At 39.7% G+C, this 27,948-nt stretch overlaps 2 protein-coding genes across 4 annotated transcripts in view; one reads left to right on the top strand and one right to left on the bottom strand.

Moving 5' to 3' along the window:
* NME7 (NME/NM23 family member 7) overlaps positions 1-306 on the top strand; it is a 94,197-nt gene extending 93,891 nt beyond the window's left edge. For all 3 annotated transcript variants that reach the window (XM_063305652.1, XM_063305653.1, XM_063305651.1), the window contains exon 12: positions 36-306. In XM_063305652.1, the coding sequence (XP_063161722.1) occupies positions 36-68 (33 nt within the window). In that variant the 3' untranslated portion in view covers positions 69-306. The remainder of the gene's footprint in view (positions 1-35) is intronic.
* ATP1B1 (ATPase Na+/K+ transporting subunit beta 1) lies at positions 112-27,948 on the bottom strand. The gene is made up of 6 exons (XM_063305656.1): positions 27,380-27,948; positions 21,955-22,083; positions 7,186-7,338; positions 6,502-6,686; positions 4,761-4,841; positions 112-1,500 (listed from the first exon to the last, which is right to left on the bottom strand). The coding sequence occupies exons 1-6, from the start codon at positions 27,477-27,479 to the stop codon at positions 1,234-1,236; spliced, it is 915 nt and encodes a 304-aa protein (XP_063161726.1). The 5' UTR covers positions 27,480-27,948; the 3' UTR covers positions 112-1,233.

Here is a 27,948-nt window from a genome sequence, read left to right as displayed (position 1 = left end):
AAAATTACCTTGTACTGCTTTGGCTTCTTTTGCAGGTCCAGTACTTCTTCAGTATCTTAGACAACTAATAGAGCACTGTGGAGCAAAACCGCATAGAAAAAACAAACTGCAGAATGGGAAATGTATGTTTGTTCATTTATTGTCCAGTGTTTAACCTGAATGAAATACAAGGCCAACAAGAGCACTGAACCCCTGGCTGTTACATACATTAGAACATGGAGTTTTGCACTGTAGACAACATTTAACACCAATTGATGGGGTAACTGCATTGCTTCTCAAAGTTCAAAATAAAGATTTATTTTCAGACATGTGGCTTTGGTTTATTTTTATACGTTACACCTTTTTCTTGCAGAAAAAAAATTATACAACTGCATAAATATAAAATTCTTCCACCATGAAAATGGTTAAAACATTCAATAAAGACAGCACCACAGCACGTGATGCTTCTCACAGGAAAAGAAGAAAATATACAAAGCAAAATAATTATTCCTATCACTGCTGAGAGTAATAGGCTGACATAGGTCTCTCATACAATTCCAAAACATAGTAGGATGAAGGGGAAAGAAAAAGACACCAATCGCTTCAAAGCACAGTACATGATCACCTACTCTCCATAGCTTTGTTTCAAAGTTAAAGCAATTTTTCCCTGCCACCACACTAAATTTAGTAGACTACTGGGGGATGGGGGTTGGGGGAAGCTTCATGGAGTGCTATTGAATAATCACAGATGGGCCTTTACCTTTTGAAAACAAAATGAAAAACAAAAAGTACTGTGCCAGTTTTAATCCCACTGAGTATTTACACCTTGTACAGCAAATCTGTGCTCACGGAAAGTAGAAAACAGGTACAATAATACATGGCTTGAAAAATGACCAGAGTAATGCACCTAAAGTACTGTACACTAAATAAAATTCACATGGCAGCAATACTTAGGGGGCAGAAACACTGCTTACTACAAGTCAGTTACGGAATCATAATTTACAGTAGAAATGGGCACGTCCCAAGGCTCAATTCTGTTTTTCATCATTTACAGTAGAATAAATATCTTTGTCACTATTGCTACACTTTTAGGTTTACATTCTAATCTATTTAAATGCAAAAAGCTAGTGTAAAGCATATAGATTATGTGTAGGTCCCATATGTATGAGTTTTGTTCAAGACTAGTAGTTTTTTGTCTCTTTTTATACTTTTAATGGCTAAGAGGAAAAAAGAAGAAACAAATTGTGCTTGTGATCAGCTGCTTTTTATCTCAATTCTCATATCAAAACGTCCCTGGAAACGATCTTTGTCACTGTACTTAATATTTTGAGCATAGGCCTTGCACTCGATACGCAGCTCCATATCAATAGTCAGGTTGGTGAACTGTACTGCTACAAGGGGCTGAAGGTATTCCTTCTGAAGAGTCTTGCCATAATAGGGGTAGTATTGTAGAGGAAAGCCACCAAAGCCATGTAGGCCATAGTATTCCACAGGGCCAATTTTGTTAACTTCATCTGTTTTCTGAAGAAACAAACGAAACATTCTTTAAAAAATCAACTTTCTCTGTTATAGTGAACATCACAAAGTTACTCCATGTATGCATCTTTCCGATACCCGTTAGTGAGTTTAAGCAATGAAAATAGTCGTGTCTCCATCAACCGTAATTGCCTTAGAGTGTGGTTATATTACAATAACATGAGTGATGCAAAAAGGTGAGAAACTTCTACTCTCCCTCCCTCCTTCAAGACCACATACCAAACTGAATGTCTGCCTGCAACTAACATGTGGAGAACTTTTTGTGCCATTAGAGTCTCTGTTCCAGATTTTTTAGACTAACAATTAGCATAAATCCAGAACCACAATCAGTGTAAATACAGAAGCTTCCCAATGTGACATAGATGGTCTCCTATAAGACCATTAAACCTAGAATATATAATCATAAAATACAACTTAGTTTTTGATTGTGCACATACAGCCCTATCAATTTATACTTCCTAGCCTCCCACAATCTGATTCCTTCTGGAATGATTGGACTTGAACTCCTAGGAGGCATATGTGGCTAGGAGATTAACTTCAAAGTACCCGAAGAAAGACCAGTTTATGCTGACTTTGAATCTGGCTACCCATAGAACCAAAAGTAAGAGCCTGTTCCTTCTTTCCCTGCATTCAGTGAATGAATTTGTCGTTAGAATGTGGGTTAATTTCAAAAGGAATTTGAAGAACTATGCAGAATAAATCTTTCAAAAACTAGCAGTCATTAACTAAATGAAATTTCCAGCTTCACAGGCAATATGTCTCTAAAAACCAGGTTCTAGGACAAACAATGGGGGAGGGCTGTTGCTTTTACTCCCATCTGTAACTTTCAACTTCAAAATTGTTCAAATGCAAAACATTCTGCACACTGCTACTAAAATATATGAACCTGTAATGTAAGCATGAGAAGAAACTGCTAGGTAGATCAAAGCCTTAACCATCATTCTGCTTCCCAGTGGCTAGCCATAAGCTTCTAGGAAACCTGTAAGTACATCATGTTGGCAGCAGCTCTCTCTGGCTGTTGTTCCCCAAAGTTTTCATTGGCAAGGTAAAATCTAATGCTGGAAATTGTGGATAACCATTCTGATAGTAGCCATTCATAGTTCTCTTTCGCAAATTTAAAGCCTTTAATTTAGATTTGCCACAGAGATACTGATGGAGCTTCAGTTGGGTTAGCATTCTAACCTTACAAAAAGAATTCATAACTAATAAGGCTGAGTTCTTTGGCTTCACTCTCTGAAAGGAGTTTTGGAGCATAAAGAAGCAAAAAACTGGCACTGTCTGCAACATCTTAAAGCAGTTGCACCTTCTCCCAAGGCACCACAGCTATTTAAAGATTTGTACAGAGGTACTACTTTTGCTCTCCCATGGACTCTGAAGCACCTCTTTGGGATCAAACCTGAGCATTGCAAGCCCCTGATAAATAGTATTCACAAAAGACTTCATGCTGTTTGTTTTCATGGTTGCCTTGTGAATTCTCCAGGCCACCCAACAGTCTGTAATCTCCTTTCAGCACTTTTCCCCATTCTTTTCTGCATGAGGGAGATTGTCAGACTGTTTAATCATTTCTTTTCAAGTCTTTTTGGTCATGGGAGTGAGAAAGTGATTATATCTTGGTTTGGTTTCTACTGAAAAGGACTTGCTTATAATGAAAGTTGTTACCCCTTCTGATATCATTCCTCTATTTAGGAAAACAAATTAAATTTTTATCCATAGACTCTTCTTGAAGAAGAAATAATACCTTTTTTATTTCGGTACAAAGTGACATTACTTTGTAACTCTAAAAGCAAACAACAGAAGGTAGTCAATTGAGAGTTATCCTTATGCAGAATGAAGAGGAGAGCCCTCAAATATTTCTGCACAGCAACTCCCATTCATTTCAGTAGGATGAGTAGAGATGATTTTTCCAATTTGCAAAGCATGCCTACTCTGTTTGATTCCTCTCTTGTATGCACCAATGCTTTTATGTAGGATTTTACTTTTATTTTATGCTAGTTCTTTTACCAGGATAACTTGGCATTAAAACAAGATGCGGTCAATCTATAAAGAAGATAGCATCTTTAAATAAGCGTATGCATCAACCAAACTATCAAAAGGCTGAGATAAAGAAAATGCCTCGTTTCAAAAAGGTAGAAAAATAGATTCCTAGAGGTAGTCCTCGCTTAACAGGCCTAATTGGGACCGGAATTTCCATTGCTAAGCAAGCAGTTGTTAGGTGAAACATCACGTGACTGCACTGCTTAGCGATGGCACTTCCAGTAGTCAGGTTGTGGTCATTAGGTGAGGACCTCACACTTCTCCTGTCCTGCTGCACTTGCCTCCACTTCAACTCCTCCCATTCGCCTATTTCCCCCCATCTCTGCCCTTTTGGCCATCCTGCATTCTGCTGCTGCCACCTGCCCAGCTGCTCCCCAACACCCTAGCTGACCTTTGCCATCATCTTCTTCCCACTGCTGATGAGGCACACCTTCTAAGCAGTGGGAGGAAGAAGATGTTGAAGGTCAGGTGTGGGTGGCAGGGGCAGCAGGGGTAGGCAGCAGAGTGCAGGGCAGCCAAAAGGGCAGAGATGGGGGGGAATAGGTGGGTGGGGAAATTGAAGCACACACTGTGGTCCTAAATGTGGGCAGGCTGGCAAGCACCCAAATTTTGATGATGTGACTGCAGGGGCACTGCAATGGCTGTAACTTCAAGGACCGGTCATAACTACCATTTGTTCAGTGCTGTTGTACAACTGCTGCGTTTGCTGCTCCCTAATCACTGCTATTCTGTGAACAAAAGTGCCAGTTGCTGAACAAATAGTCATTGAGCGAGGACTACCTTCCTAGAGACAATATTCCTTGTATCTGATAATTGCTACAGGAAATGACTTTTTATGGCTTCTGTGCCTTAAATGGTGCATGCATCCAGGGGAGAACATCCTAGAACTAGGCAACATGGTAGCCTCCAGTTGTGTTGGATTGCAGCTGTTATATGACAATTACCATAATGCCTATGAAGGTTAATGTGAAAGCAATAGTTCTTTCTTACCTCAGTTCCAACTCAAGAAGGGTTCCAAAGTTAAGAATGAGTATATGACATGGGCTTAGGCATGAGTCAGGAGCCACCACAGTCTTTTAAGCACTAATAGCAGATGTGATCCCAATGCCTGATCCTAGCTAGTACTAGTATTTTGAACAAACAGTTCCAGGATAATCTTTAAGACAGATCCGATAGACAACACATTCCAGTAACAGAATTAACTATTTTACCTTAGCAGTGCAAAGAATGGGAATGACATTGGGATTATATTTTGCCAGCAGCTCGGATGGGATGGAATCATTTGGTAGAGGCTGAGGAAAAGAAACACATTTCAAAAAGGTTTCAACAAACTTCCAAACTGCTGCTAATAAATAACTCCTATTTTCAATATGTTTATTTCCCATATATTATATTCTCTAATAGCAGTTGGTTAATTAATTGCCTATCAGTTTGGAACAGAAGCAGGGCAGCCTTGGAAAGGAAAGGAAAGGAAAAGAAAAAGAAAAAGAAATCTATATGAGGTTAAAGAGAAAGGTATATAGAGATAAGTGTGTTTGTGTGTGTGTGTTCGTGTGTAAAACTAATATACTATATAGTTTGCAAATATATCACATCCACACACACATGATCCCCGAAGGCAAGAAAAGAAAAAAAAATAGCATAATTCATTAGTGTAATTCTGAATTTACATTCAGCAAAACTACAACTGCTGTGCTTGCTGCTCCCTAATCACTGCTATTCTGTGGACAAACTTGCCGTTCTCTGTTCTGTGTGGGTAGCTCTCACTTCTGCCTGAGAGAAGTGAGGTAGGAGGCTAGGGCATTTGAAGAAACCATAAATCAAGTGTCAAAACTAAAGGTAGTTTTAGCTGAACAGCTCCCAGCAGCTGGGCAGTGCTGGGCTTCAGGGTTTAGTGACTGTGATCAAGACAACAGATCTCCTGATGTTTCCAGAGTAACTATGACTGGTGTCTTCAGTGGCAAGGTGGTCTGTGCAGCAGACCACCTTGTCTCTGAAGAGGCCAGCCACAGTTGCCAGCAAAACACCAGGAAATCTGTTCTCTACACCACAGTCACTAAACCCTGAAGCCCAACACTGCCCAACAGATAACCAGCTGTGAAGGCCTACACCAGTATATTGCTTCCAGCAGTATTGATTCAACCTCATTATATGCAATATATTTCTCCAACTTAACAGGGTTTTTTAAAATTAAAATATGATAAGCAGCAGTTGAAATATATAAAAGCATTACAAATGGAAGCAGATCTCCAGAACTGGTTTAAAATTCTGAGAACAGTACAGTGCAGTGAGACAAAAATGCCTCATCAGGAAGCACCATTTGAACCATGTACTATTGAAGGGTTCAGCTGGGAAAAGAGGAAAGCCACAACAGAGAAACCCAGAACTGGCCTTGTTAAATATTTTCAATATCTTATTTCAGCCTCCTTCCTATTCTGGATTACAATTTTCATCACCCCATGCAGAACATTCTGGTAGGAGATGATAAAAATAATAGTCCAAGGCTATATCTGGATCCAACCCAATGTCTTTACATGGCCTAAGGATGAAATAATCTTTTCCTCCCTTCTCAATATCTACTGATTCTGTTTTAACTGAGTATCAGAATATTTGGTTGCATTAGAGCACATATTAAAATTTGCGGAATTTTTGTAAAGATCCAAACAAGAATATGGGTACAGGTATTTCCAGAGGAATTTCACTGCTTTTTTTGTTATTAGAATGATCAGTGAAAATACTGTATACAATCACCACCATTTTATGTGTCAAAATTTCTGAGTTCTTCCAGGACTGTATTACTTATCACTTCACTGGATGAACAGTAGGTGAACAGTTCTCCATTGGGAGATAGGGAGAAGCAAACTTGTCCAAGCTGAAACAAACACCATTTCCCTATGAAATCATGTTACCCACTTTTATCTCATACCTTATGAAAAGAAAAACAATACTTGCCTTAGGTACAAATCCCAGAACTCTGTTGAGTTTGATGATGACACATGGCTTGCCATCTTGGTAACCAAAAGTAGGATCTTCTACCCCAGAGCAATTTCCCAGCCAACTGCGAAAGAATTTGCAAGATGGCAGGGCACCTGGTGAGCCATCAAAGAGTCCTCTGTTTTTAGGAGGAAGGGGTTCATCTGATGGTGTGGATCAGGGGAGAGAGAAGAAGGGGTCAATATTACTTATATATATTTTAGTCAACATGTTTTTTAAAAATTAACATGTAGTGCTTATTGCCTTAAGATCCAGAGAGCAACAAATTTCCTCCCCTACTTTATTTTTAATCAGAATAAGAGTATAATAAGTATTTTACAGTTTTGCATCACTGCTATACCTCTAAGTAGTATAGTATAATTTTGACAGTGATTACATCAGAACACACACAGGTACCACAACATACAATCCTACTGATCATACATTTTGCTCAATCTGAGTATGTTTAAAAATGATTGCATATAGAAATAAGCAGCTTGAAGATTATAGGAACCTTGTCTCTTTACAAAGAAGCCTGTCCAAGGCCACCCTTGGGATATTAGATATACAAGAGACTGCTAGCTTTAAGACCATCAACAAACTTTCTGATGGATCATATAAAAAAAAATAAAAATGTGTACAAACATAATCAAATCTACTCACCACCACAATTCTCAAATGCAACTTCTTGTTGTTTATCCATCTCATAATCCTTCAAGAAATTCGCAAGTAGGCTTGTGTATGGCTTGTATGAGTTTGGATCAGAAGGGTTGAAAGAAATCTCCATTTTAAGGACTTGGGGAACATTTGTCAATCCTGGAAGGAAAAGGAAAATAGCAGTTAACTTACAGGAAGATAAACCAACTAATAGGGCTTGTGGAAATCAAGCATTTCCAAGAACAGTGAAGAAGACTTCAGGGGAGAAGATGAAAACCCTCTGCTATCAACTGATTGATAACCAGGAAGTCATGATGATCCACAGTGTTTAAATCTACTTGCTGCTCTTCTCCCTTAGCAAAACTCCTTTTTTTGTTCCTGGCCACAAAGTTCTGGCACAGACATTCTGACCACATAGCCTATGATTCAGAAATGTGTGTGATGCTTCAAGCAAATGTCCTTATACAAAAGGAAATCTTGAAAAGAGGCATAATATTCTTTGCATTTGGACTAGGTTGCTGTATATATGGGAAATGTTGCATGTAGAAGAATATCCTTGTCAATGGTTTTCTTATGTACAATTATCACAAAGGTTTAAAGTGGATAAAATATTTTATGGTTTTGAACTAAGTAAGACTGAGTTTGAAATAGAATTGTGTACTAATGATGATCATGTTATTGCTATGTATAAACTTTTGTTGAAATATGAGACAGAAGAAGTGAACAAATGTATGATAAAATGGGCTAAAAACTTTGGCTATAATATACAAATGGTTCAGTGGGAAAATATGTGGTTGAAAGGATTGAAATTTACCTTATGTTCTAGCCTTAAAGAGAATTTTTATAAAATGATGTATTGTTGGTATTTGTCACCAAAGAAACTGTCTAGAATGTACAAAGGTACTTCAAATCTTTGCTGGAAGTGCGAACAACATGAAGGGACATTTTACCATGTTTGGTAGACATGTAAAAAAGCTAAAAAAATTGATACAAATACATACATTAATCCAGAGGATATTAAAGGTTAAAGTATAACTGAAACCAGAGACTTTTCTTTTGGGACTAATGGACAGGCAACTAGAAAAAAGTCATGGAATTTTGTTTTTATATATGATAACTGCAGCAAGACTATTATATGCTCAAAAGTGGAAAGGTTCAACACTACCCACAACAGAGGAATGGCTGGTGAAAATGATGGAACCTGCGGAGATGGCTAAGTTAACTTTTTTGATTAGGGAAGAAACAATATCTACATTTATGGCTGACTGGAAACACCTTATAGACTTTTTGCATAAAATGGAAAAAAAATGCACTCATGATTTGTGGTTTTGATGATTGGAAAAGAACTGGACAACAGAAAAAAGTGAGCTTGTTTTGTAACCATAGACTAAGAGCTAATTTTGTAATTGTACTTATATTTGCTGCAGAAGAAATCAGAAGCTGCTTCTATTTCTTTTTGTTCTCTTTTTCTGTCCTTTCTCTTTCTTCCTTTTTTTCTTCCTTCGCTTCTTTTACTCTATATTAGTTTGTGTTAGTTTTTATGTTCTTTGTAAAACTTTGAATAAAATTTATTTTAAAAATGTTGCATGTGAAGTTTTTTACATCTTATTTTTTTAGAACTGAAGTCTCTCTATGAATATAGGCATCTGATAACCCCATCCTTTTCTACATGCATCCCAACATTGAAAACATCTGCAAATAAAGCATGAAGTTCAGCAACTAATGGACTGGGGTTTGAGTGGGGGAAAGGAAGCATTATCAAAAGGATTATGGAAGAATATAAACATGATGATGATGATGATGATGATGATGAGCGAGGACTACCTGTATGTGTGAAGAATCACTCTACAGATATTCTAAGAGATTTAGATGATACAACAGTAAACAGTGTTGTAGTTCAAATTATAATCCATGGCAACAACATTGTAGGTTCCAAATAGTAGCATATTTTACATGCTGGAAAATGGTTAGTACATCAATGACTTCTCAGATTGTCTCCAAACAGTTTCAGATACTACAGTTAGCCAGCTTTTGCTAACATCCAAAGCTTCAGACACATGGAGGAGTAAACCAATTATGAATTTCAGTTTCCCAGTTTCTCACTTTCCCAAGTGTCTGTATACATTCCCCTAAAGCATTTAGTTTGATATAAAAGTGCAAATGCTATTTAGTAGAGCATAGGATAGAAATAGTGCTTTAGAAACAGCTTCCCATGCCACTAACATCTGATTCAATCCTAGGGACTTTCAGTAAAATTATTTAGTTTATTACCAAGATGACTGCCTTCTAATCCTGCTCATGTTGTTCAAAAGCTAATGGTATTTCAGCCCCTAGCACTTCAGTACACTCACAACATAGCTCCCATCCTGTCCCAGCCAAATCTGTCTATTCAGAATACTAAAATGTTCATCACCAACTGGCAATGAAAGTTAGTTTGAATTGAAATTCCAGCACACAGTGAAAAAGGATCCTCTGGCTACCTTTTCTTACATATTATTTCTCTCTGTGTATATCTTTCCTTTTAATGGCTAATTTCTTTGGAACTATGGGAGGGAGCAGGGGGTGATTTGTGCATTGCTGCTAGTGTAGTGGCTGCCTCCAAACGGCATTTTTGCAAAGGAACTGATTCATCATTCCAGCTCAGAGGGCATCTATTGCAACTCAGGGTTTGGCATGTCAAGTGCATGCAAACCTGTGACCAATGAAAGCACCTGGACAGCTGGAGGGGAGGGGGAGGCTAAACTTAGACAGCCTCATGGATTGCATTGTTTTGGGTGGTGAAAAAAAAAAGGTGAAAGGTCCCCTGTGCAAGCACCGAGTCATGCCTGACCCTTTGGGGGGACACCGCTTTCGCTACGTTTTCTTGGCAGACTATAGCGGGGTGGTCTGCCATTGCCTTCCCCAGCCGTCACCTTCCCCAGCCAGCTGGTACTCATTTTACCGACCTCGGAAGGGTGGAAGGCTGAGTTGACCTGAGCCGGCTACCCAGAGAGAATCCAGCTTCCGCTGGGATAGAACTCGGGTCGTGGCCAGATACAAAGGTAGTATTGTTTGTCCAGTGCAATCTGTCAGTCCACAGGATGCTCTGTATTGTCTGGGACTCTTGGCTCCCATTTGGGGAGGGGAAAAACACCATGTGTGTGGCTCCATTCAGGGATTAATCTATCCTGCTTACTCTTTTCATGCTTGTTTTACTCATTCCCCATGTGTTGGAGTACAACTCCCATTATTCCCAGGGCCGGAGCTTATGAGAGTTGTATATGCAATATATATGAATGACACCAGACTGGAGAAGGCTGCTTTATATTCTCCTTTTTCTTGTAATATAATATAATAAATACAGATTTAGCCTCTTTAGCTAAATCTGTACTCATTGCATTAAGGGAAGAAAAATCAAGGCAATTTTTTCTCCCATGTAAAGCAAAGATTGAAAGCCAGTTTAGTGTAGTGGTTAAGGCATCAGGCTAGAAACTGGGGAGACCATGAGTTCTAGCCCTGCCTTGGGCACAAAGCCAGCTGGATCATCTTGGGCCAGTCACTCTTTCTCAGTCCTAGGAAGGAGGCAATGGCAAACTACTTCTGCAAAACCTTGCCAGGAAAACTGCAGGGACCTCTCCAGGCAGTTGCCAGGAGTCAACACTGACTCGAAGGCACCCCCACCCAAAAAAGGTTGCCCCAATTATCTTGCCTATGGAGAGCACCATAATTATAACTGTACCTCCTTTCAAACTCGCCATGGATATTTTACAATAAACCATGCATTACAATATCAGATTAAACATTTCATTAACCCCTGCCCCTCCAGGCAGCAACCAGTGTACTGAATAGAAGGCAACATAATTTTGAAGTCAATGATATCATATCCTGTATTGTTTTTACCATTCAATATTGGGGGACATACATGGAGGACAAAAGTGGTTTCATTTTCAGAATAGAAGGGGTTGCCTTATCCTAGCCATTCCCAAAATGTGTCCTCCTGGAGTGTTGGGCTACAAATCCTGTCATTTTGAGTCAGAAGCTTGAAGGAGGATGCCTTTGTCTTCTCCCTCCCACATCCGCAAACTTTCTGAATATTTATACAGGGAGGGAGGGAGGGAGGGAGGGAGGGAGGGAGGGAGGGATGAGCATCAGTCTAAGAAAACTGATTCATCTTTCAGAACTCTTATTAGTACTGGGCAGTTTGTATGTGTAATTAAATTTAATTTAAATGTAAATTAAATTAATGAAATGTACATGGCTACAGTTACATGATAAAGAATATATTTTGCAAAAAATCCCAGGTTCATTTCCAGGTAACTCTGGAAAAACTCCTACACAGAGGGTCACCACCAGGTAATCTACATGATAAGATAAGATGATAAGGTAAGGTAAGGTAAGGTAAGGTGAGATAAGATGATAAGATGAGATGAGATGAGATGAGAAAACTTTTATTGTCATTTCACTATACACCAAAATGTACATTAAAATGAAATTTTGTTGCAATTGGCTCAAGCAATAAAATAAGATTACTATAATTACTACAATACATAATATACATTCTTTGCCCATTCCACTCCTCTAATCTTGATCCCTAATAAATATCAGTCCTACACCCAGCACGTGCACCCATGGAGTGAGAAGGGATTATTGAGAGTCCAGAAGCCTAATAGCCAAGGGGACAAAACTGTTGCCTAATCTAACTGTTCTACATCGGATGCAGGCGAACCTTTTCCCAGAGGGCAACAAGGAGAACAAGCCATAGTGGGGATGGAAGGGGCCACTAACAATATTTTGGGCTCTGGACAGACAGCATGTATGCGCCATGTCCTGAATGAGAGGAAGTGAGATCCCAATTAACTTCTCTGCTGCACAGACTTCTTATCCGAGGCACTACAACCTCCAAACCAGATAGAAATACAACTGGCCAATACACTCTCTATATTGCCTCTATGGAAAGTAAGAAGGATGGGAGGTGGAAGATGTGCCTTCCTCATCCAGCGCAAAAAATACAGATGCTGCTGTGCTCATTTTACCAAAGATGCAGTATTAAGAGACCAAGTCAGACTGTTCCTTATCTGTACCCCCAGATACCTGAAGCTACTAGCTGAGTCCACAGCTATGTCATTAATAAAGAGTGATGTATGGCTGGGCCGGTTCTTTCTAAAGTCGATGATAAGCTCCCTGGTTTTTTCAACATTTAGAACCAGGTTATTTATATTACACCAATCCACCAAACTCTTCACCTCCTCTCTATAAGCCCAGTCATTGTCATCCCTGATAAGACCCACCACTGCTGTATCATCCGCATACTTCACTGAGCTAATACTAATACTGTGCTAAGCAGACCAATGGGTGACTAAACAGCAGCTTTTCCCACTAGAAACAGACAGTCCTTATACCTGGGAGATTACAGTAATGGTAGCCAAAAGGCTATAGCAGATAGTTAAAAATATTATTGCCGGCTCTGTCACTCAGCTGTTACTTTCTTTTTTTACATGTTCTCAACATGTAGTTCTCGACATGTTCTCAACATGCTGGCTGGGGAATTCTGGGAGTCAAAGTCCACACGTCTTAAATTTGCCACGGTTGAGAAACACTGACATAGCATATTTAATATAATGCCAAGACTGGGGCAGCTGTTTTTGATGTAAAAATATTCATTCCATGTTTGCACATTACCATAGCACTTATGCTTTGCTACCAACGGATTATATCTGCACAAATTGAGTGCTTGACAAAATCCTGACAACATAGAAGAATAGTCATGTATAATTTATTTGCCTCAGGTGATCTTACAGTAAAACTTAGCAACTTAGTTGTTCTTCATTTCTTACCTTCCAAAAGTTTGCATTACATGGCTACCTCTACAAAAGAAACCATTCTCCTTTGGTTCTCACTAAAGGGCAAACAAGAATAACTCCTTCCAGCAGCCCTGCCCTTCTCTGTAACCTTAAGCCAACAATGCGGGATGAGCATGTGGTCAGGAAACAGGATGAGAAAGTTACCCTAATGCTGAGAAGGAATTCAGGAAATAAATATTGTGCTAATAGCTCATTCAAATCAGTGCAAATCAATATATACATTTACACACACACACAAACACTGACTGCTCCAAATTGTAAGACTATTTCAGGGGAAATTAAAAACATATTATTACATATTTCCTGTGAGTCTTGCCTGAATTAGTCTCCATATGATTGAAGCTGGCAGCTTACACAACAGAGTGTGTAAGGCACACTCTATGCTTGAAGCCCCACATAATTAAAGAAAATTTCTCAGATGGGGTGGCCTTTTGTTCTCACTAACAAAAGACTCCTCCTTCTCTCTGGATGAAACACCCCCAGGGGGCTGTAGTCGAACATGACAACTTCTATATGCATGTGTTAGAATAAGGAACTGATGGGTAGTCCCTGAGTTTCATCTCTGGTTTAGAGTATTTCTCTTTCCAGTGGTTTCAAGAACCATATGAGTCACAGATACAGCCAAGTGAAAAGCTTCCAATGGGTAAATCTATTAATAAATGCAATGGTCACAAGCATGAATGGATTGATTCCAAATAGAGAGTAGATACAAGCTGTAGGTAACTGTATGAGTACAATAGATTAGTTAATGAAAATCATAAGACAAACATTTTTAGGTCACTTTTCTAGGAAAAATCCTCCCAAAACAGTTTATAATAGCAAATTATAATACTAAATCCAGATAACATTACTAAAAAATTTGATATAAAAATCCATAAGTAAATAATATCTTTAAAATAGAAAATTACAGCAACAAACACTTAGGTCAGTAATCTTGATATCCTTGAACATCTGGCATTGATGGGAGTTGTAGTCTAAAACATATGGAGAGCTACAGGTTGGGGAAGGTTGCAGGTAACACGGAAATTAATTGTATGGCTACCACTGATGTGCAACGGACCAAGTGAATGATACTTAATCCCACAAATATCAAAGGAACCAGTTAGTCCTGATTGAATTAACTCTAATTCTTTTATTTAGTACAGTATTTTACCAGACTATTTACTTGCTCCACATCAAAACCTGAAACAGATTAGACTAAAAAAAAAGAAAAAAAGATCAGGAAACATCAGGTGAAAGAAAGTCGAAATTCTAGAGTGTTTAAAAATTTTGTAATGCAGCAGACCACATCTCTGATGGAACACAACAATCTTTGTAATCACTGAATGTGATAAAGCTTATCTCTCTGTGAATGGAGACTTAGAATTTAGACACTACTGCAAAATTAAGCTCCTATGTCCAAACCAATCACATTTCAAGATTGGTGGGCTACTAACTATCCATACTATCTTGAGGAGAGTTAATAAAATTATGCTTTATATCATTTTGGTGAGTACTGTAAGTTTAACTTAGAACTTATAAACATGAGTGTAGATATTATAAGAAAACTAAATTCTGTCTTGAATATTATTTCCTTTCATGAGTGTTGATACTGTAAACTTTACAGTATCAGTGACTATAATATATGACTGTATATTTTGTCAAGACAATTATTACTAATAGTCTCAAATACCATTTGAATGTACTATACAGAATATAAAAACAAGTACAATTTCTGTTGTATTCATTAAATAGCTACCATAGGGATAAAACCACATGTAACATCAATTTACCAATGTGCTATTTGCTAACCCTTCCCTACCACCCCTGTTTAACTTTCTCTTTTTTTCTAGGAGGATGGAAAACCAAGCATGGTTATCCATGGGGGGCAGCGGGGGCACGCTTATTGATCTTATCATACAAACATCGTAACATACATACTCGTGTCAGACATTAGGACACAAGTACATAGTGGCGGTATTAGCCTGATGACATTATCACTTTTTAAAATCATCCTGGTTTGTTATAGATATCACTGATTACAAACAAATTAGTAAATTGCAGCCACCAACAAGACACAGGGTCCATTTATGGCCCAGAGGCATTTACAAAAAGGAGGCTACCACGTAAAAATGTAAACGCTTACTTAGTTGTGCTACCCTCACCAGACAAAGTAATCTTGACTCTTGTAGTTTTCTTTGTAATGAGCCAGAGCTGAGCCTTCAAAGTATTGCCATAAGGTTATTCCACTTGGGTGAGTGGAAGGCCAAGAGCAAGAGCATGCCCATAGACATCTCCTTTAGTGTCTCCACCAGGCTTCCTGCCCCAGAATGGTTTTTCACACAATTAAAAAAATATAGAAAGCCAGCTTGCTGCAAAAAACTACAAGAGTCGAGATGACTGTTGGTGCAGCCTCCTTTGTAGAAGTGGAACTTAGGGTAGTAGGAAAGGCATCCACCATGGTAAACCCTGCCAAAGTGTGTGTATTTTGCCCCAGACCCAAGTATGCCTACTACTTACACAGGGCGTTAAGTGATGATATTGTTCATCTTTCCAAACTAACCTGTAATACTCAAAACTCAGCCATAGCAGTTATAGAATTACACAAAGATTATGAAGACACATGTTCAAGTTCCACTCAACTATGAAGTTCACTAGTCTCTCTGGACCACTTTAGACAATCTCTTAGCCTAATTCACCTCAGAATGCTGTTGTGAATATAAAGTTGAGGTGGTGAAGGTGAAAGGTTCCCTGTGCAAGCACAGAGTCATGTCTGACCCTTTGGAGGGACACTGTTTTTATGACATTTTCTTGGCAGACTATAGCGGGGTGGTTTGCCATTGCCTTCCCCAGTCATCACCTTCTCCAGCAAGCTGGGCGCTCATTTTACCGACCTCGGAAGGCTGAGTCGACCTGAGCTGGCTACCCGAGAATCCAGCTTCCGCTGGGATCGAACTCGGGTTGCGGGAAGAGTTTCGGTTGCAATACTGCCACCTACCACTCTACGCCACACGAGGCTCCTACCAAAGTTGAGGTAGTGGAGCATTTTTTCCATCTTCAACTCCTAGAATGAACTCAGGATATAAATAGAAAACAATCCAAATTTAGGATGTTAATTTATGTTGATTTTTGCATTTATTTACATGTGATTCAGTACAAAAAGTAATGAAGTCATGCAAGATGTTTTGAACAATTATGCTCTAAAACTGAAAGAAAATGTTAAATGGCTATATCTGGTGAGGGTAGCACAACTAAGTAAGTTTTTACATTTTTATTTTTGCCTCTGCAGTTGGCATTTTAACCTGGCTGAGTGATAAATATGGCATTACCTTCCAATTAATGGGCCCGCAGATATTGACTACAGCTCATATATAATTCAAGCCTAACTCTGCTGGATTTTGACAATCTTCAATTTAGATTTCTTACCAAATGTATCAAAAGGAATGCTTTTTTCAAAAACGGGATATATAACAGCACAAAGAGATACATGACTTCTTTAAACAATTAGTACAGATTAGTGCTAGATATTGAAAAACATTCAGATGTATTAGTTGTAGTTATGCAAAGTAGGTTTATACAGATATAAATTAATACACTGAAGATTTTCTACCTGGAATATTTTCCAGGAATCACATTCATAGATTTTGATAATTGTATCAGAGTCCTGCCTTTGCAATGAGTCTTAATGAGCTTTGATGAAATACAAGTAGAGGATCCTCCTCCATCTGCCACTTGTGTCCCTCTTAAGGGCAACTGGCACTGACCTTTTGTATAATATAATCTGAGCCAAGTAATCAATGCTATGGAAATGTTGAGTCTATCCATAAGCTATAACAGCCACATATGCATATTGGAAATATTTCCAGGAAGTTTTGAAGTGTCTTGGAAAATGGCCACTAGCCAAGTTATCATCTTAACTGAGGTGCAGTTTGACAGACAGTGCAACCTAGGGTGATGCTTTGAATTTGATTTGGAACACATGGGATGACCTCTCTGTGACTCATTAAAGCAGCTGCATCATTTTACAGACTCATGTATTTGCAGCTGAAGCGTCCCAAGGGCAGTTGCATGATCCTGGAAAGAGATCTAACTGCTTTAACTAGTGATTGAAAGGGATTGCATTCATGCTCCTGTGCATTGTGAAACACCTCTTCTTCTTTTTTAAATAGTAATTTTTTATTAAAAATTACAATAAAAAATACAAACTAATACAAACTAAAAAAAAGATAAAGAATAAACAGAAAAAATAGAAAGTGCAGAAAAGAAAGAAAAAAAGAATATAGTAGAGAAAAAGAAAAGAAAGAAATGACTTCTCCCTTCATCACAACAAGTATAAACAATTTTAGTAACTTATCACCTTCTCTTAAAATACAGCAAATGATCTCTTCATCCCATATCCCTTCTCTTATATATAAACAAATACTTAAAGCATCATTGTTTCAGTCTTGATTTGCTAATAGACTTTTGCTAATTAAGGGTTACCAGAGATAACAACATATCTATTTTAACCTTGATCAAATAAACCAACTTAATATTCCTTTCTTTTACTTTTAACAATCTTGATCTTTAGTCCCTTCAAATAATGTCCTAGAACTTATTTTCTTTTCATTTTTTTTCTTTATCCCTTCTCACAAAATTCTTCAAAGCTTTAGCAAGTCTCTTTCGTAAATCCAATATAGGAAAATTATCCAGCTTACTCTTTCAGTTTGTTATTTGTATATCCCTTTTAATTATTAAGACATCAGCTGGTTTCTTTTGTATGTCCAGTGTAGCATCTTTTTCCATATCATTCTTGTAGCTTGTCATTTTAAATCCACTTTCAGATCAGTCTCAGTCTTGTCCAGTAAAACTTGTTCCATAACATCCTTTAAACACAGTCTATAGAGGCAGACACTCTTAAAATTAACTTCTGGATCTGTTATTCAAAAATATCCTTCAATATGTTCAATGTTAAAATATTTTTCTCCATTCTGTATTAGTAAGTCAAATTTAAGTGTTCTTCTTTAATTGTAATCTTTATTTCATTCTGGTTTTCTCTAGTGTCCAATCTTCAGTCTCATCCTATCATGTATTTTTTAAGAGAACTCAAAACAAAAGCATTTTTCCATGGGAAGGATTCTTATAATTAATTCCAATTAATTCAAATCCATCTGGACCCTTAGTCTGTTTGTAACTTTCCAAAATCAAAGTTCTACCCCCCCCCCCCCGCCTTTTACTATTTATTCCAAAAGAAAAAAAAATTAATCCTTAAACTTGTATTTAAAACTTCTTTTGCTAAGGATTGAAGGAAACTCACCCGATGCAGTAAAACTTGTTGATCCAAAGGTTCCTAATAGCTGAAAAGCAGTTAACAAGCAATTTCCAAAAGTGATTAGAAATGGAAGTATGCGAACACAGAGTCATTTTTAAAGGCACTGACCATGGTTTGAGCAAAAAGATGGCTATTCTCTCGACTCCCAGAACTGTAAACTGCCACACACCACTGTCTTGCAGACTCCTCATAAGGAACAACTGTATGGAGCATGCATGGGCGATCTCAAGTCCTCTCCTTCTCTGGAGAAGAATTACGAAGAGCCGGTCTATTTGCTGGCTCTTTATTCTGCTGTGGTTGTCAAGTGGAGCCATCTTCAGTTTGCCATTTCTCCCCTGGAAGTCCCCTGAAACATCTCTTCCAGATGTTTATTATTATTATTATTATTATTATTAATTAAATTTTTATGCTGCCTAATTCACAGCAACTCTGGGCAGTTTGTGCAGCTTACATTAAAATCCATATGTTTCAAGCAGACACTTTCATTGAAGCTTTGGTGGTTCACACAATAACCCAATGTATTACATAGCAACAAGTCTTATATATTGAATTGGAATCGGAGCTGATTTCAAAGTCCAGTGACATAACAGCTTTTCCTTCATGCAATGCTGTTGCATTCCTTGTTACCCTCTGGGAAAAGGTTCCGCTGCATTCAGTGTAGAACAGCTAGATTAGATAATAGTTTTGTTTCCTGGGCTATTAGACTCCTGAACTCTTAATAACCCCTTTTCACTCTATGGGTACACATGCTGGGTATAGGGCTGATATTTATTAGGGATCAAGATTAGAGGAGTGGAATGGCTAAAGAATGTATATACATATTATAGTAATTAGGGTATTTTTATTTTATTGCTGAGCGAATTGTAACAAAATTTCATTTTAATGTACACTTTGATGTATAGTGAAATGACAATAAAAGCTATTCTATTCTATTCTAGTCTATTCTAGACTGTTCAACTCAATAGACTTGACCTGAATTTAGTCAAATTTGACAGAAACCCATTGAAATCAATGGGGAAGATGAGGCATGACTCTGCTAAGCATGCCTATATTGGATTCAACCGAAAGGCTTTCTTTCCTCATTTATTTCTGGCTTTTTTCAAATTTGAGGACTTTATGTCAGCCTGTCAAGTCCTTTAAGGCTGGCAGAGTCTGAAAAGAAGAACCACCTGGACTTCTGGAATGATCATTATTGCTAGTACAGTAATGTAAGAGAATCTTTCTTGAAAGCCTGCCAGAGCAAATCTCCATATGAACTTATACGTAGCATGATTAAGGCAGATTTACTGAGTTTCTTTCTCAAGCTTTCCTCCATCTCTGGACTAAGGAATCTTTTCTGTAATAATGATCCAGTTCCTTCCTCTGTGTTCGGAGGGTCTGCCAGATATTCCATCACAACTTAAAATCTGATAAATACCCTAAACTCAGCATTTTCTAGAATAGATACTGTTTATATATCAAACATCTATTACCCTCTTTTCTCCCTGTCCTTCATTAATGCAATATGTTGTCCACAACTTTTTTTTAAAGGTGATGATCAAGCCACTCCTGAACAAATCTACACTATACCCAGAAGGTACAAATAATTTTTAAAAGTTGTGTGAAGACATCCCTTTCCTTTTTGTAACATAGGTTCCTGCGTAAATTGTTTTCTATATCTTCCTTCCTGTCTTTCTCCATTACATTCTAGTAGTGACAGATGAAAGGAAATGCTGAGGGCATTTTAGTAGAGACCGATTGTTATTCCAAGTCATTTCGCACTGCTGGTTTAAACAGCCATTCACCTCTGCATATGTCATCACAAACCAATGTTACTGTTCAATTGGCTATCTACATGATAAATCCTTATTTTGCTTCTGTTGAAACTCCCTACCCAAATCCATTGTCTCAATTTGTAGATATGTCAATCATTCCAGGCACTCTCTTTCTCTGTTGCCATCTCCTTCACTCTGCCAAGCAGGTAGAAAACTTCCCACAATCAGAGTAGTGCAGCAAGAAGGGAGTGGGCCTGACATCACTGCCAGTTTCTGCCATTTAGGCATTGCTGGGCTAGAATCCAGGAGATCATGAGTTCCAGTCCCGCCTTAGGCATGAAAGCCGGCTGGGTGACCTTGGGCCGGTTCCTCTCTCAGCCCAACCCACCTCACAGGGTTGTTGTTGTGGGGAAAATAGGAGGAGGAAGGAGTATTAGGTATGTTCTCTGCCTTGAGTTATTTATAAAAATAATAAAGGCGGGATAGAAAATAAATAAATAAAGGGACAATGGGAAAATGATTCCTAATCATAAATTTCCTTACATTACGTATTTTTTTAAATTAACTGAGCCGCACCAAACAGATATTCAGACGGATATAATTAGATATATCTGGGGAATGCCAGAACAGAAGTAGCTCTGGAAAAGAGAAAGACAAACTTTCCCGGATGGTCCTGTAGAGCTGGGTAAGAGTAACTGACCAGCTTCCGGGCAATCTTCTATCTTATTTCACCAGTGGAAAGTGATTAAAATGGAAAAATACAGGAACTGGGCAAATTATAAACAAAGGAACAATTTGATATCTCTCATTTTTTCAGGATGCTGCAGTGAGGAAGAACAAGCTACCCCGCTGCCACTTTAGAGTTGTGCAACTACTGAGTTTTGAAAATATGCCCTTTTCTTTCCACAGATAAAGCAACGGAATTATTCTTCCTCTGCTTAATATGGTTAGAAACCTGGATAGAAACTGATTTCAGAAATGAGGAGCAGGAAGATGATGTCTATAGAAGGAACTTGGTTTTTATTAAAAAAAATACACAATTTGAGGAAGCAAATGCTAGGAAAGAAATTCATGGTAGATTGGTTTTGTATATGGTAAGTGCAGCAGGATTATTGTATGCACAACAATGGAAGTATAAAGAAATTTCCACAGTGGAGGAATGGACTGTGAAAATGTCAGGACTTGCAGAAATGGCAAAACTGACCTGTTTTGTCAGAGTAAAAAAACAACAAAAACTTTTCTGAAAGACTGGAAACCTTATATGGAAATGAACTGATAATTTATGGATTTGAAGATTAAGAAAGATATCGATTAAATGAAGGGCTGAAAGGACTTATGTAACATCTAAGAGGGAGGAGGGACAATAAGGTTGTAATTATCTGTTGAAACGAAGTCATTCATATATTTCTTAACTGTGACAACATAATGCTGTTTAAAACGTTGGCTGGGAATGAATTAGATAATAATATGAGAGATGAAAATGTAGAACTGGAAGGATAACTTACCTTATGATGCAGAAGGTAATATAACATTTCCAGGTTTGCTACTTGACTGCTAAATAATCTGCCTGACCTTATTCCAGCCCTCCCCAACTTGATATGCTTCAAACATATTGGACTTCAGCTCCCATAATTCCCATCAATATGACCATGATAGGATTGTAGTCCAATACATCTATACAAGAAAAGTTTGGGGAAGATTGTTTTAGCAGTTCAAAAAAAATGATTTTTTTTTTCTGTCTCTCAATACAGAATGACAGAAAAATTTTGAAAGAGGCAGTTAAAAGGTGATTGCCTATCTCTACAACCCAGCATAGCCCCAAAGGCAAACCCATATCCACCCCACTGCAATGGAGCACATAATTAGCCTACCCAGCCAACCCCATAGTTACCTGGGAGTGCTATTCGGTCCTGATACTTGGGCTGGAATTTGCTGACAGTGAGCAGCATGACTTGAATGGTCCCAATGAAGATGCCTGCCAGGCAGCCATAGAAGATCACATAGAAGAGGAGGATCTTAACTGTGGCAAGAGAGAACAAATACAACTAATAAGGACAACGGATTAATTTTTTTTGATCCATTCAAAGTGTTAATAGGCCATTAGAATACACAGCAGTTTTTCAAGATTACTAGTACAAGTCACATTAATGTCAACATTAAATCCAGTATCTATGAAGGAAGGATAGTAAACTGAAGCAATGGCATCTAAAATAAGAGATCAGATCAGAACAGAATAATTTTTTAAAGTTGTGAGTTACAGGTAGTATTCAACTTATGACCACAGTAGGGACCAAAGAAATTGTCATTAAGTGGTGCAGTCATTATTTATTTATTTATTATTTATTTAATTTTTATTCTCCCTTTATTATTTTTATAAATAACTCAAGGTGGCAGACATACCTAATACTCCTTCCTCCTCCTCTTTTCCCTACAACAGCAATCCTGGGAGGTGAGTTGGGCTGAGAGAGAGTGACTGGCCCAAGGCCACCCAGACAGCTTTCATGCCTAAGGTGGGACTAGAACTCAAAGTCTTCTAGTTTCTAGCCCACTGCCTTAACCACTAGACCAAACTGGTCCTCATTAAGCGAGGCATCATGTGACCACACCCAATTTTACAACATTTTTTGCAGCAATTGTTAAGTGAATCAAGCGGTTCCCCACTGACATTGCTTGTCAGAAGCCGGCTGGGAAGGTTGCAAATGGTGATCACATAAGTGAAGAGTTTTGATCATGTAACCACAGGGACACAGTGATGGTCGTAAGTGCGAGGACTGGTTGTAAGTCACTTTTTTTAGCGCCATTGTAACTTCAAATGGTCACTAAATGAATGGTCATAAGTCGAGGACTACCCGTATGAGTATATGCTTCTCATAGAAACTGCAATTCTAAATATATTTACTTAGAACAGACTTGCTTGCTGCAGGTTCTGAGAATTATAATCCAATATACCTAAAAAGCATCATGTTGGGGAAGACTGGCTGATATTGTTAGAAGTGGAATGATGCCTTGTTGAATTTTTGTCCTTAATGGGATACAGGAGCAGTGAATTCCCAGCTTCAACATAACTCCTTCTATTACCAAACTCAGTGTCAATGGCTTATGCTCCAAAATTGGACTACTATAAGGGATATAGCCCCGTAATATGGTAACAAGGCGATATAGTGGTTAGGGTGTTGGATCAGGAGTGGGGAGATCCAGGAAGCTTACTGAGTGACTGGCCAGTCATTCTCTCTCAGTCTCAGGCCCGCAACTAGGCTCTGTGTCACCTGTGGCAAATATGGATTCCGCGCCCATTTTGGCGCCACCCCCAGCGCGGTGCCCAGGGCACATGCCCCGCTTGCCCTCTCCCCCCGCCACCCCGGTTGCAGCCCTGCTCAGTCCACCCTATCTCACGGGGTTGCTGTTGTGCAGAAACATAGGAGGACAGAGCACTTGAGCCTCTATACAGAAGGCAGGATATAAATCCAATAAATAAATGAATAGGAGACAACTGTGGACATTAATCACATTCAAATCACAGCCCATTTTGTTACAGATGGATCCAGAAACTATGCATATGATTCTGAAGGTTTCTTACATAGGAACCTTCAAGTGTGCTTTTGGAATTATATCCATGTCTGAAGTTGCATAAAAACACAACTCACTATAATAGTTATCTTGATTAAACTCCACGTTTCCAAGATTTTAAAGTCTCTTCTCCAGCATTTATTTGAACTCAGATCCTCTTATGCAGATTCAGTTCTCAACAGCTTCCTCATACTTTGCTTTTATATAATCTATTAAGAAAGTCACCCATTTCATACCAGTCACCCAACTGGGCTACACCAAGTTGTAATCAGCCAGATTAATGCCCAAATACTATAAGAGTATAAAAGAGAAGGGGGGTCACTGCTGTTCTCCATGGAAGAGGTATAAAACTTTATTTGCAGTACTGCTTCAAGGAACTGCAGTTTTTGAAATCTGGTTTTATCAGTTTTTAGTTTACAGGGATTATCTCAACTGATTAGCAGCAGTGTTACATGCTGTACTAAAGCCTCACAGTGCAAACCTACTAGCAACCCAACTTTTCAATATGAAAAGGGGCGGTCAAGCTACAAATTATATTGTAAAAGCAGTGATCTTTTGAACCAACATTCATACAGAATGACTGCAAAGGGAGCAGAGATAAGTAATACAAATACAGAAAGGTTTCTCCTTTTACTGGCAGATCGGGGCAAGAGATAAGTCCTATTAAAATAAGGTCTTTTTCCACCAAATGAAGGCAGAAATGAAAGTAATCCAGAGAGACCAGCAGCACAATAGTTTTGGCACTCCTGGGCTTAACACACTCTTTAGTAACCAGGCAGCAGTAGGCAAATAACTGTGACGTCAGAGAGATTTGAGCATTTTTTCCAGTCATAGGAGGTGCTGTTGAAATGAACTAGAGAAAACCTGCTGACAGCAGGGTGCTATGGGTGGGGTATATGGAAGGGCAGTGGGCATGTGTTTAAATGACATTCCTAATCAGGATCTTAATAGTAACCCACAACCTCAAGGTCCACTGTCTTCCCTATGCTACAGAAGAAATCTTTTCTAGAAAGAAAACACACAGAGATTTAGCATTTTTAAAACAACGGAACAGTATACTAACTAGTACAAAGGTAGGATCCTCCATTGGTCTAGCTATTCTGAAAGGGATGTAAGGGACATTTTACTGTCCCCTCAGTAACTGGGCACCTTATCTCTAAAGGTATTTCAGTGACAGTCCAGTTCCCTCAGATTAATTGGACTACAACCCACATCAATCTAGTCAGAACTGTGCCATAAATACGTTGGTCTGGGATGATGAGAGTAGTAATCCAAACCATTTGGATCTGTCCTCTATGCAGATTCAAGGATTTAAGCCTGAAAACTTTGGAAATGCCACTTCTAAGATGACATTGGTTAGATTCAACCAAGAAATGGCATTGGGTCAACAACTGCAGCTGGAAGCAGCTCTCTAACCAGAACTCTTAAACTAATACGTGAATTATTTTGAAATGCACCTTAACATTTTTCTCTCTCCTCTCTAAACTCTTATTTCATAGAACCATTCTCATTCATCACAAACATTTTTTCCTCCTTAGAACTATTTGTTGCTCTGAGTATAGTTGATGTTTCTAATTTGCACAAAACTTTAGAAGAGAATAGAAAGTTCTAGATACAATACTCTGCAGGGATCCACGGAGACACTGAAGATTCAAACTCCAGCAGTGGTAGGATGAGATTCAAGGGCAACCTATCCTTTCCTTCAAGGGCAGTCATATCTAGCACACATTAATGTAAAAGGCCCTGATTGTACTCTGCACAATCCACATGGAATTTGTCAGACTTTTTCCCTCGGAAAGGACTAGAAAATAAATTGCATTTAGTGCTTCTTGGCTGGCACAAAAAGCCTGTTCAAAATAAAGCCTGGGAGGCAAGGAAAGACAACAGCACCTGTTCTGTTATACTGCTACAAGTTAATACCATTTTACAAACTGTCAAAGGTGACGGGGAGTAGGGGGACCCATTGGATAGTAAGTCTTTGAAAATCTACAATGACTTTTGCATTTGAGCTGGCTTGTGCAACATAGAGTCATGAACAGGGCCTCACTCCTAGCGCTGGGGTTGGGGCAAGGATGCCTAAACCAAGCAGCAAATGAGATGGGTGGTAGAGAGGAAAGGTAGAAAATTAAATAGTTTTTGCCTGCGCATGCTCTGAACCTTCCTCTCATTCAAGTTAGGTTTAGTTGCTAAGAGACAGCCTTCAAGGACTTTATTATTTCTAAACTTCCTTTAGCTTTCCAACCTGACCTTTCTCTCTGTCTCATTCTCCTACCTCTGCAGCTCCTTAGGCCTCCCTCCCTCAGTAAAGGTGTGTGGAACAGCCAGCAAGTCAGATTTCCCAGAGATGTTGGTCCCTCCAAAAGGTCCTCCCTTAGATCAACTCAGGATTCTCCTTGACAGCAGTCACTCTGTTTCCCCAGGGATCCCAAACAAGTCTGCAATTACCTCTTTGCTCAGAAGGCATCACCTTGACTAACCTTGAGCTCTGATGCATTATTAACCCTTTGCAGCTGATGGGCTAGAAAGCAGTCCAAGCTTTCTCTCTGTCCCAGGTTCCCAAGGTTTCTAGTGGCCATTTTAGAGGATCAAAAGGAAGCACCAGGCCCCTTCACTGGTATGTCCTTTTCCCGCATGGTGCCCTTCCTGAGCAAGGCAAAGGCAGCCGCAGTGGCTGCTGTGCTGACAAGGAGCAGAAGGGGGGGAGCAGGGCGCCCCCTCTCTCATGGCACCCACCCGCTCTGCTCTGCTCTGCCCTGCCCGCAGTCACGATGATGCATTCGTTCGTGTGTATCAATGCCCTTCAGTGTGACCTTTTCAGGTGGCTGGGAAGGAGAGGAAGGAAAAAGGAAAACAAAAAGGAGGCTGCTCTGCTGGTTCTTGTGCAGAGGCAACAGGCTGTAGCACAGAGATGAAAGTCCACTCTGCCAAGGTGACAAAGCAGCCAGCCTCCCCCAGCCACAAGGCCCTCCAAATATTCTGAATGTCACTTCTGATCACCTGCCTGGGGATGTTGGCATCACATCTGGAGGGCCCAGGGTTCAGAAAAGCAGAGAGGCAATCGGAGTCGCAGGTTTCCCTCAGGAAAGCCTGCCATAGCAACACCACTGAGGCAATTCCGCAAAAAGAAATCAAAGCAGCAAATGACGGCAGTGTTCACACAATAGTTCGTGCAACATGCTAAGCATGGTTGGTGTTAGCCTTGGTTTGGCGGGGGGTGGGCATTGGCATGTTGACTCACACATCTGAGGCTTAAAAATAACCACGAGCCCTCCCAGGTTTGTCATAGTTCCTGAAAGGCACTGCCATACTGGAAAGTCTCGCTGGCGGCACAAGACCGTTGCTCATTTCTCTCTCGCCTCCCATACGGCGCCCTGGTCGTTTGATTTTTTGAAAGCTGGCAAGGAGGAAGCTTGGTGTGTATTTTTAAACCCGACGGCGCGAGAGATGGGAGGGGAGCGGGGGAAGCGAGCCAGCCGCCCGAAGAAGAAAAGTGATCCGCAAGATTTACACCCGGCGACGGCATCCCTGCCCTGCCAGCCTGGTAAGGAAAGCGGCTGCCGCGAGCCAGGTGCTCAGACCGACGATCTTGCGAAACCTGCAGGCACGCGAGACGGAGGACTTTCCCCTCCCACGCAGTCAATAAACGCCACGCACACAGGGGCACAGGCAAATCGCCTCCAGTCCGTGCGCCTGGATTTTAACGGAGCACAACCGAGTAAGAGACAAGCCGCGACTAGGAAGATACTCACACCAACTGCCTCCGGTCCTCCCTAGAAATTCCTTCTTCTCCGAGTTCCAGATGAATTTCTTCCAGTTGCCATCCCCTTCTTTGGCTTTCCCGCGAGCCATGAATCAGGAGCAACCTTCTATCGCCTTAGCAAGAGCTACGCAGGGAAAAAGACGACGAGGAAAAGGGGGGATTCCGCTTGTCCCTCCGAGATCACTCGGTGCCCGCCACTAATCCAGAGTACGGATGTTTGCGGCTCCTAAACTGCCGGCAGGCGCTGGGCGGAAAAGCGAAGATCTTCTGTATGGCGGACTAGCGTCCTACCCTCACAGGGGCGCGAACCCCAGAATAATCCTTGTCAGGAGAGACAGAGAGAGAGAGAGGGGAAGAGAGGGAGAGAGATGTATGCTTGTATCTCTGGCTCCCTTGGTCGAGTGGACGCTCTCCCCAAAGCCGGGAAAACAAGGACAGGGGTGGCGAGGAGGCAGCAGAGAGGAAGAGTGAGCAAGCGAGCGTGCCTGTGCGAGTAGAAGCCAAGGGGTGGGAAGAAAGAACGGGGCTCTGCCCAGGGAGAGAAATTAGCTCTGTCTC

This window comes from Candoia aspera, chromosome 5, assembly GCF_035149785.1.
Source record: "Candoia aspera isolate rCanAsp1 chromosome 5, rCanAsp1.hap2, whole genome shotgun sequence".
Lineage (NCBI taxonomy): Eukaryota > Metazoa > Chordata > Lepidosauria > Squamata > Boidae > Candoia > Candoia aspera.
The sequence above is the reverse complement of the archived record's forward strand: the minus strand, read 5'-3'. Positions and strand labels throughout refer to the sequence as shown.